Genomic DNA, 12,004 nt, shown 5'->3' on the forward strand with positions numbered 1-12,004 from the left:
TTACGAAGATGTCGGCTTTTCAATGCCATAATTTATTTGAAACATTTTTAGTTGATAGACGTCTCCGAGAAAAATAGTTAGAACTTATTGCCTTTATTGCTCCCTGTATATGAACCTCCAATATCGAGGATCCAAAATCATGAAGAGTATTCTGAAAGCGCTTGCCCTCAGCAAACCTACAGTATTATTTTCGCGTAAAAGCTTCACATAAGATCGATTAATCTTTCGAACAACTCTCAAAACTGGTTGGTCTCTCCATTCATATCTTTATAACTAGCATATCTTTTTGTCTACTTATATATCTTCTAAAATTTACCAAGTCCTTTGTAATAGAGTCCAAGTGTGTTGTCGAATCATAAGGATCTTGGCGATTCGTCAGGAGTATCTGGGTGCCACAAAGGACAGTTGAAGCTGCCAAAGTGAGGCGCTCTGCACTTGCGGATTTCTACCCCTTGACCTAACCTAACCAAGTCCTGGGCAATAAATAAATAAAACTGCCAAAAATTGATAAGCGTGATAGGGTTAACACCGACTATTTTCTCTTCAAACAAGGGTTCTAGGGTGATTTTAACCGACTATATATCTTGCTCCACAATTAAGTAACGGATCTATTCGTATAAATTGAATACAATACTACCTACGATGAGTTGGAGTTGGAAGTGGGCTCCCATAAAATATTAAAATTTTCATTGGCTGATGGCTTTGGAAGGAAGGTGTCCTAAAATACACGAAACACAACATTTATGTATGTATTGTAATCAATTTACACGAATAGATCCGTTACTTAATTGTGGAGCCTTTTGCTTTTTTTCGGGTGATACTTTAATCAACTAAATTGCACTTTGAATGGAAATGAATTCTCAAACTGTGCTACAAGCCCTTCGTAAGCATGCTCAGTAAACCTACTGAGAAGCCAAGCTTTATTCCAGTTAATTTTTAAGCAGATCTCAGTGTCGCCATCGAATGACTTATTAATTATACCACGATCTCTCAACTAACTTTGTGACACAACTTTCCACGGAACTAATTATAAACGACTACAAGGGGGTAAATATTCAATTACACGAGCATAAAAGCGAGTCCACTTAATCACACGTGCTGCGCTCATTATAGTGCCTTTGGTCTTATTAAATAATCCACCATTTCAAGAAATAAATTGAAATAATGAATTGAAACAACAACATGACTAATCGCGTAACAAAATGTCAACTTAACATTTAACACACCTGCCAACAGTGGCTCAGGCTTTCGGGTACTCAGATGTTCAGCTCGCTTCGTGTTGTTGTCGGGGAGAGTTGACGTCACTCTGATATGTATGACATTGTGTGGTAATTCCTGTTACTGCTGTTGTTGCTGTTATTGTTGTATTGTGACTTAATTAAACGCCAGGCTAGTAATTAGTTTAAATTGAGCTAAGCCAAGGAGTTGTAACGGCCGGACCGACACTAAGACATATAGACAGACAGCCAACGAGGCAAGCGGCCGAACAAGTTGAGGCGCAACAAGAAGTATAAGAAATGAAAAATTAAAATTGCGTCTACTCGTACATGTGCGACAGCGAACAGACTAGTTTGACAAACGCGACTCCTTTGTACCAATCTGCCGACGGACGGAGTTTGCCTACCGAGCCTTCTCCGTCCGCTTTCCGGGTTTTCGAAAACATGTCGCAAAATGAGGAATGAATTAATTTTGTGCTCACTAGCGTGTGTCGCCGACTGCGGTCGATTGTTTAATGTCCTTATTACTATGAACATATGTTTGTATGTGAAGTTTGCTTGTCCTTAGCAAGTTTTACACATTTTTAATTTGTTACATTTTTTACCACAGCCAACCTTCTACTTACTCATGCTCTCCTTGTTTTGTTCTCTTTTCAGCCCAACCGGTGCAACGTTGCGTACACAGTACGAAATAAAGGATTATTTATTGTCACCGGGTACCTGTAAGTGTGGTCTACCATGTCCATTGCGGCCGGAGTATTTCTTCGATTTCAATGCTCAGGTGAGTTTCGTTGAATTTGTTTCCAGTTAAAATGCATGCCTTGCTACAGCTGTCCAAATGTTCAACGCCGCAGCTTTTGTCCTGCGAACCGTTCGGAAGTTGCGGTTTTTTATTACGTTTGAGAGGGTGGTTTTATGTTTAAATTGAATATTGCAAAACTCTAGCGTGTTGGTAGGGTTGCGGCAAACCTTTGGGTATTCTGTTTGCAAACCTGTGATTTGGGTTGGAATTGTATAAATGGCACTAATGGAATTACTAAATAGATATTTCTTTTAAGCAGAACGGATGTCGGTGAAAGAGTAGGAGGTTGCTGTAGTAACGTTCTTACTCATTCTCTAAGTTTCAGTATAGAAATATGTATCTGTTTGCCGCCCGTCTTTTAAGTTATAGAGATAACATTTTGTAGAAGGTAAGCCAGATACTTGGTCAAAGAAGGAACAGATATTAGATTGAAGCTCGAAAAATCAAGATTGATATAGTCTATTGAGATGTTAAAGCTTCGATGTTATTTGGGTCCTAGTCCACTGGTTCTGAATCCAACAGAAAAATATAAACGAGCTTCCTCATTCTCTCACTTTGATATAAATGTCATTGAACGGACATAAAGGGCACATCTTCTTTACGAAGTAGTTACAAAGTTCTTGGAAAGCTGAATTTTTTAGATTACTGACAAAATCCAGACCAAATAGTCTTCACTTTCCCTTTTATGAGTTTTGGATAGTTTCATTTTTTTTAAGTGTATGACTGTTACTCTTCAGGACCGCACTTTGCAGATTTTGTTCATACGTAAAATTGTCGTGGTAAATTCGAAAATTGACCTCTCAGACGACCGTGTTTTCGAGAGGATATGTTTTCACAAAAGTCTTTCGAGCCATGTCGAGCCATGGCAAAGCGTCCACAGGCGCCTTGTAGAGGATTTATTAACTTAGAAATCTCTCTTCAAATATAAGCACATGTTCGACACGGCAACAGTTCTGGCACATCATCGATTTGTTGTACAAACATTTTAATATTCAGGATTTGGATGTTTCGTGTTTTCTGAGTTATGTAGAGAGTATTGCTCGTTGGATGACCAGAGGTTTATGAAGAATCTTGATTGGTGGAAGGTAAATAAGACTAAATAGGGATCGTCTCATCATATTTAGACTTCTCACACAAAGGTACCATGTTTTTAATAAAAGCACTGTGGATATCTGATCTGAAGCGTAAGTTTGAGAATCCGTAACTGATTTGAAAACCAAAACAGACATTAGCTCTTCAATTTGTGGAGATGTTTTCGTCCGAAGCTTTATAAGCTTTTTCATCGGAAAGCATGGATTGATGTACTTTGAAATGAGAGAGCAGCTACTGTTAATTCAATAGAGATATTATTAAGCTTTAAGAAGAAAACTTATGGTTGTCGTACCATATTTGGTTTTCTCACGAAGTAAAGGACGTTTTCGATGTGATTCGACTAAAATTGCGTAAGCGGTGCCATTGCCAATTACATAGGTCGCTTTACTAAAATCCAAAGTGGAAACACAGTGGAAAATAATTGTACCAGCCGATCTCAGCTTTAATGGCGGGAAAATATAACTTACTTAAATAACCGAATGTGCAAGTGTCGTGGAATATTTTTTTGTAGAGAGAATTGAGACGTAACTTTTTAATTAGCTGAATGTATAAATGAAATATCGTTGAATATTTAAATGCCAATTGTCATATCTAGCTATTAATTCACCATTGCACAACAAAGCTTATAAAAATAGCTAAGCGTATGCATTATTAAGTAAAACCTTGTTACGCTTCGCCAATTAATTATCCAATAATTTATTAAAAGAGTAGCGTAGTTTCACTGATTTCTCCTTTGTCGTTGGCTACAGCGACTCACTTCGTGACTGTCGCATCACAAAAACGATTACAACGATTAATAATTACATGGTGCAGTACAAGCAAGCGCACATATGTATATACAAACGGAATGTAATTTTCCATGATTTCTTTGCCACCCGTTCCGCCACTAGCTGCCACAAAGCCTTATTTTAGACGCGGCCCTTCGTTTTTATATTTCATATATTTTTTATTATTTTTTGTTATTATTTTTTGTAGTTTCACTACATTTAGCCTTGAGTAAAATTTAATTATAAATAATTGTACGATATAAATCAACACAATTGACGAGACAAGTCTGTCCTTGCTGCTGGTGTATGCAGTTGCATTGGCATGACAAGTGATACACTCGCTCGCTTGACAGGCGAACAAAGTGACCATGCGACAGTCAAACACACATACAGTCGTGCCTGGAAGCAGCAGCGGCACTCTAGCCACTCATCGTTCATCGTCATCGCTGGCAAAGGCTGGCTAAGCAGTTTTTGTTAACACATAGTCGTCATAAATTCAGTGGGGCACACATCCTCCTTAGCTACCACCACCACCACCACCGTCATTACTACACGCACCGACACACAGTTACAAATGTGTACTTGCGTATTTTTTATGCTGAAAGTCGACAACAAAATAATTGGCTTTACGCTAGGATGTCAATTATAATTATAAAACTTAATTATAGCAGCATTTTTTGCCAATTCGAAAAAGAAATCAATGCCTGAAAATCATTTTGCGGCGAGTGGCATGTGGCGGCGACTGTTGAAGGACAGAGAACTGGTATGCAATGCCAAGTGTCCACTCGGCTGAGCAGCTATGCACTGGCTCATAAATTCATATAAAGATATGTGTGTATATGTGTACCTGATAACTGATATAATAAAGGCCAATAAAGGTGTTTCATACAAACACATGAAAGTTGCGCAAAAACGTAGGGAACTTGCTGCAACAACAAACAAATTCACTCGTAAACACATGTATATTCAGTTAACCATAAAAAAGTTGCATATTCCTGCTCCCCAGATTTTCCACGCTCTGTACGCCATTCAAGTTTGGCAGCAACCACTCGTCAACAGCATAAATACAACAACGACAACAAGTCCAGTCTGGCTGGCCATAGATCATTTTATTTTGATCCATTGACAATTTGTTGGCGTCCATCTTTATCACTTTATGGCATTGTCGATTAATAAAGCACAAACAACACTCGTAAGTACTGCGAAATGAAGTGCCTGTACAGTGGGACAAGTGAGTGAAACATATTGCTGGTCACTGATAAGAGTTTTCTTATGGTTTTTGTGATGTTACATGATGCCGTATGAGGGTTTACTGTCTTTTCTTCAAACTAAGTGCTTGCTTAACTCCGACCACCGCCATGGACCCGCGCGGGACACTGTCCATTTTCGGAGTCGATTTCGAATCGTTCTCCCCCACGTTCATTTTAGTGTTGCTGTTATTTTTATTCATTTGGGCATCCATTCAGAGCTGTTATCCACCTCCCGAAAGGTAGTCGTCTTTAAATGGTCCCAAGGTTATCTCTGCTAAGAGGCCAAGGCGAAGTTTGGCGCACGCCCTCATGAAGCAATGCTTTCAGAGTCGACCTGCCTACACCTACCACCTGAACTTAATGATGCCGGGAGGGGAACATACTCTGGGGCCTACCAGGGTTTTAACGGGACGGAGACAGTCTTGGCATTATCCCACCAGCCATTTCTGAGGGTTTCACCTCAACATATTCGACCACCACTCCTGGTTGCAACCAAATCATAAAAATGTAAGCCTAGATCGGTGTCCGTGTCAAGTCCAGGGATCATATGGAGTTTTAAGATCGTGATGGTCGCAGGTCATTTAGCGTTACCCAAGGTGCATCGCGCGGATCAGACCCATTTTACATCTCATCATTAATAATTTTAATAAAATTAAATAAATAAATTGCGATAGTATAAAATGTTTTGTTATACCCGAACTTAACCCTTCCATACTTCATTCAATAATATTTTCTAAATTTTTTACCCTTAAAAATTTTGGCACAATTTTATGCTTCTATTTTGCACAGCTTCTGAACACTGTACACTGTAAAGCCAAACCAACTGCTGCCGTTGGAAGCTTTTACACATAAATATGCATTTTGTGGAGATCCGAGGACAAATGGCAGTCAGTAAATTTTCAACTGAAATCCGATGAGTCCGGCGTCAAGAAGACAAGCACAAACAAGCGGGCAAACAGGAACGCAAGTTGCTGCTGTTGTTGCAGCATGTTTTGATTGAAAAGTGGCAAGCTGCATCGATTGCGCTATATTCGCACCGCACACTTTATTCCCACCGTTGGCGGCGCACTATTTCTTGTCACATTTTTTTGCCGCTTGTATTTTGAAGCGTAGCGTTCATTTTAGCCCTTTGGTTTCTGTGACAATTTTATTTTCAACTTGACTCTTTTACGCTGCACTTCAATTGCTTCTTTTAGCGCAATGCGGCGACGCACCACCGGAAGTCCTTTGGCATTCGAGCCGAGTTAAGCATTGTGCAGAGGCAAACAAAAAACGCAGCAAAAAGTAGAAACAACAATTACAAATGTGCCGACGAGAAAAACAAGTAACAAAAATGAAAAATAAAACCAAAAAGAAGGGGAGAGTGAAGACAGAAGGGTTCATTCAGTAGACATAATAAGCCCACAGGGAGCTATTTTTATCGCGATTAAGTTACGCCGTTTTTTGTTTAAGCTCCGAAAGGACTTTAAGTGTTTATGGCTGCTGCTGCTCTTATCTCTTATTATTTATTTGTCTCATTGTTGCTATTTACTTGTGAGTGTTTTGTTTGCTCTTTAAAAAGGAATTCATTTAATGCAAGTAATGTAATTATTTCGTTAATGTCGAGATGGTGAATTACAATTTAAATATTTTAATTAAATTGTAGGAAAGGCATAGGGTTTGCCTTTTTCTTTAAATGCTATTTTAATCAGTACTCTGAGATCATATGAAAAATAAAGAATTATTCATATGCCCCCCAGAGAGAACGACAATAATCTTTTTCCTTATTTTTGATATCACATTACTCTAGAGGTGTGCCTTGGAATTTCTATCGGATCCCCAGATAAATGTCGAATCCTTTCTGGATGGTAAACCTTTTTTATACAGATATAAATTGTTCCTACCAGACATATTATTTGTTTAGAGGCAACTCATCCTAAATGTAGGCAACTTATTATTTATATTAAAGACACACATCTAGTATTTGTGAATAGAAAAAATACTGGAACGTTTCTTGGAAGTAAAATGAAGGAATAAAAGAATTTCATAATAATGGAAGTTGGTCAGAAAATTTTAAATTTACAGTTTGTGTTAAAATTTCACCGCTTTAAGCCCCCAATGCCTTTTTATGGGTTTATTATGTATTTGAGTCATCTCCATTTTTATAAGGATCAGCATTTTTGACGCCAACCGTTCACTGGATACTCGCAAACTCATAACATGAAACCGTTACCAAGCAGCTTCATAATGTTTCGTTAGTGGACCTTCTTTAGTTCCTCGAAATTTGGATTATATCTTTTTGGTTACTACCAGTTTGTACCACGTGTCACTTGGACTTACTTACATATGTATGTATGTTCAAAGTTGCAATAAGGGACCTTCTATTATGCTCAGCAAGCTCCCATTTCTACCAAATGTTACGCACTTCCGTAATCCTTTAGAAGTGAACCTAAACTCGGTCATTAACATAACCTTCCCTTCTAGAGAGCAGTGGTATAAGGGCAAAGTGGACAACGATTCAGTGATAAGTATCTATACAGACAGACACAAACCAGACAAACAAGTGGGAGGGTGTGTCTTTTCAGAAAAATTAGATACCAAAATCGTCTTCCGACTACCGGTTCCGGGACAAAGGAAACTGCGAAGCAGAAGAACTAGCCAAAAAGGGCACCACCTTACAGTTAGAGCCCTTGTAAGAGTGTTAACAAGTCAATGTCTGATTGGGAGACATGCCACCACACTAAGGATACCCTACAACCATTATTGCAGTGACTTCCAAGAAGTAGATGAAGAAGAGACTATAAAACACCCTCTAAGTGGATGTCAGGCTCTGTGTAGGAAAACAATCGCAATTATCTGACGCGGTGACCTCGATGACTTGGCGGAAGTTACACTTATCAAACTATGTGGATTATTTATTTTTATCAATTCCTGACCTGGAGCTGTCATAATAGGCCTCCCAAAGGCCTAAATTCGTCGATAGACAACCACTTAACCTAAATTAAACCTGTAGCAGTTATAATCACCATAGAATTTGTTTCAGTTCCATGTAGTGAAAGCACTTTTCTTGACGTTAATACAGAAATACTGTCTTTTTGTGCAAACTATTCTCTTCCAGCACTTTAATGAACTCGACTTGCGTAAATTAAATTCCGCCAATGCCAACAAATTGTCAGGTGGCAGAAGCGGCAACTAATTTATGTGTCAGCCGTTGCAACTAAATACAGTTCGAAGCGGCTGCCAGCAAGTGTTGGCCTTTATCTGTTATACAAGTCTAATTCCTGCCACCGTTAGACTGCCAATGCCAATTGGAAGCCTCTGGCAATAACTATGCAATAGCTACTCTTTTACTGCCATTTCCGGTGTCAGGCTACAAAGTCAAGCCAACCGAGCCCGTTTGCAGGGGTTTTATTTGGCCCCACCCATTAGCGTTGCTGGATTAATCGAAGTGGCAACCACATTGCAACAACAACTTTCGGCTTTGCTTTAGTTGTTCGTTCGTACTTTATTGCAGCGCGGTTGATTGGTTTCGTCGAAACAAAAAAACAAATACCAGCAACAGTGTGGAAGAGCAACAACAATAGCAAATGACTAAACAAGAAGTCGCACAAAAACCAATGTCGAACATGGAATTCTATCAGATTAATGCTTGTTAATATTGTCGCCAAATTAATAGATATTCGTGTGCTCAACGGTCGCTGGCAGGTCTAGTCACTTGTACAAGTGGCAAATGTCGAAAAAAACAAACGCAAACACAAAGGCAAACAACATAGTTGCATAATTGTTGTCGTAGTTGTTGTTGTTGTGGTAGCAAATCAAACCCACCGTAATGCGAGTGGTGCTTAGTGGTTGACGGGCCGGCGGCTGGCGGTTGGGACTGTTCATCGGCACACTGAAATGGTTTGGTGACTGTCTGTCCAGTCAACGAGTCATTCAATTCGCTGTCACTGCTGTTGTTTGTCTACAATACATAGGCCGCTGAGGCTGACATTCAGTCAGTCGCTTGTCTGCCTCTTTTGCGCAACGAAACAAAAAAGTCGCCATTGCGGGGCTTCATCTGACGTCCGACGCGCTGCAGCACTTGTTTGTTGCATGTAAGCTTACTCTTGCGTTTGTTTCATTTTTAATGCCAACTGCCAAGCGGTGCTGCCACCTGCTGCTGCGGCATGTTGCAGCTACTCATACACCGTACTTCGTCGGCGCAATGTTGCTGCCGCACTGCAGTTTGTGGTTGTGGCTACAATTTCAACGCGCCACTTATTTGTCGTTGTTGTTGTTGTTCATCGTCGTCCTGTTGCCATTGCTGACACTACTCTGTGTAGCCGCGCTTACTTACACACCTTGCAACAATCACCACACCGCCGTTGTGGCACTGCTGTGCACTGTGTTCTTCTTACTCATTTCTGTGGCACAAATGAGCAGGTGCTTCTTGAAGCATGTTCACTTTAATTGATGAGGGATTTACATTTTTCTGCACTTCACTGCCAGAGACATTCCGTTCGTCGCACGAAGCACTAGTGCAGAGTTTTCCGTTGAAAGATTTAGCGCGAGTGCGCGACGGTGTGTGTTGCAAGTTACCCGCCATACAGTGCTTGTAATCCATAGGTGGCACAGGAAGGGCGGCGAAATTATAATTGCAAAACACCAGAGTCATCTTCTTAGTAGTGACATGTCGTATTGGATTACATGCTGCGCCACCATAAAAAGTTCGCTGGTAGCTGACTCTCAAGGCTTGGTCTGTCGTGGTCACTACCCATACATATGCATGAGCTGTGTGGTAGGTGCGGCAGGGCGTACTTTGTAAACATAATTCTGGTTTGTTTGTACTATTTGCTTGTAATCATATGCGAAGCCTCTGCTGTTGGTAAATGACTTATCTTCTTAAGTATTCTTAATGAAAGTCTTGTGCTGTAGTTGAAATAAATTGCATGGCAAGTGATTTGCTATCGACAGCTTGAATAAAATCTATGTGATTGAGTTGCAGGTGTTCTAAAAAATTCAATTTTGTTTTAACAAAGCGCGCGAACTCTGTGTACCTAGAAAACAATTACATAAATAACAGTTTTCTTAAAGAGAGTTTGCAGGAAAGCTGCTGAAAAGCATAAAGTTACTTGGAATCTTTTACAGGATCTTATCAAATTTCTGCATTCAGAAACTGAGTTTGAAAGTACTCAAAGCTTTCAGAAAAGCTGCAAAAAGCTTAAAGCTACAATATCAAATCAAATGCAATATGTTCGTAATATTAAAGCTCAGTAGATTGTATTTCAATATATTTGTATCAAGTGGCTTAAGAGCTTTCAGAGGATGCCTTTTAATTTCAAATTCTAAATTCGAAAGTACTGAAAGCTTTTAGGAAAGCTGCAGAAAAGCTTAAAGCTATTGCAACATATCGGTAGTATTCCCTAAACTGTATTTATTTACGTTTATATCCACCTGTTTTGAAGCTTTAAAATGATTTTTTATAATTTCTGTATTGAGAAACTGCAATGACCATAAATTTCCACAAGTATTCGAAGTATTCTTCAAAACTCTAATGTAATAAGGGTTATGATTTTAAGCTTTAAGCTGATCCAGCATTCAAAAAGCTTTTCGGGTTTTTATGTCTTGTTGCGAATTTCGATTTTTTTATTTTACATTTTCTGTAATAACAAACAACCATTACCAAAAAATAAGACTAACTTTGTAGCTAATTAAAATTAAACTATATAGCTTTTAGATGAGCTTTTTCAAAAATTTTGAGTACCAAAAGATATTTATCTTATATGGCCAAAGTTACATATTTAATAAATATATAATTTCAGGTTCGAATGCCGTTAAACTATCTCCCTATTCTCATTTTAATTTAGAGTCTCTTGAGATGAGTCACAATCTTCAGAAAACATAAAATTTAAATTAATCTCTACCGCTACAGTGACAAGTCATAGACAAATAAAGTACACAGAACTTAGTGTGAACTCACATTAAACGCATTCTTGATATGCAAATATGTAAATACACCAATGAGTAAATGCAACTAAGCCCCCCACCGGATAGACACCTCAGCTCCTATTGCCACTCAGCCGCTGTAGCTTTATTTATTCACCTCTCTTCGCGTTGTATTGTACGTCAGTCAGGCGAAACCATTTGTCTATGCGCTGCTGTTCCACGTCATTGTGCAACTCATTTGTCTCACCAAAAGTGTGTGGTGGCCGCGGTATTGGTTACCGCAAACGTAACGGTGGGATAAGCTGCATTAGATACCGTTTGCCGTAGGCTGGCAACATAAACAACGGATTTCTTTCAACTGCATACATATGTATTTAGAATGCTGACGGCCCAAGTCCCCGCAACCAAAAAAGCGAGGCGAATGTCAAACAAATGTCAGGCATGCAACAACACAAATAACAGCAAAAACAGCGCTCAGAGCATTAGCTAACACATGCAGACTGTCACTCAGTGTGACAATTGGTCAGCCGGACAGTTAGTTGGTTAGCCAGTGAGTGAGTTAGACGGTTGTGCGATTGTCACCGCTCAGCCAGACAATGCGCTCGCAAATAAGGTTGTGGAAAGCATGTTGTTGTCTAACATTTAATGCGGTTATAGGGGACAGCCCATATGAATACATGTTTGTCTATTTGTTTTTGTAATTACATATTTGTACGCCGTGTGTCATCCGACCGCCCTGTCACGCGTTGCACAAACAAAGACTGGTATGTCCGTTATCGAGTGTGCTTTTCTGAAATTACACGAGACAAAGCTGACATCTGAACAAATTGCTTCGATTAGTTTTCGTAAGCGTTGCCACTTTATTTTACATGCACAGTGAAAGTCAGACGATGACGACGGTGACAGCGACTGGCGTTGCGGCTCTTGTTGCCGACATGATGATGATGGTGGCTCTGCTGGTGTTTAGTTACG

General features: G+C 39.5%; 1 protein-coding gene across 3 annotated transcripts in view; it reads left to right on the plus strand.

Annotated features, from left to right (window-relative positions):
* The window catches only part of LOC105216792 (polyhomeotic-proximal chromatin protein), a 292,260-nt gene that overhangs the window by 82,061 nt on the left and 198,195 nt on the right, over positions 1 to 12,004 (plus strand). For all 3 annotated transcript variants that reach the window (XM_029043198.2, XM_011191452.3, XM_011191450.3), the window contains exon 3: positions 1,875 to 1,998. In XM_029043198.2, coding sequence (XP_028899031.2) covers positions 1,875 to 1,998 — 124 coding nt within the window. The remainder of the gene's footprint in view (positions 1 to 1,874; positions 1,999 to 12,004) is intronic.

Source organism: Zeugodacus cucurbitae, chromosome 2 (genome assembly GCF_028554725.1).
Source record: "Zeugodacus cucurbitae isolate PBARC_wt_2022May chromosome 2, idZeuCucr1.2, whole genome shotgun sequence".
In the NCBI taxonomy this organism is placed as follows: Eukaryota; Metazoa; Arthropoda; class Insecta; order Diptera; family Tephritidae; genus Zeugodacus; species Zeugodacus cucurbitae.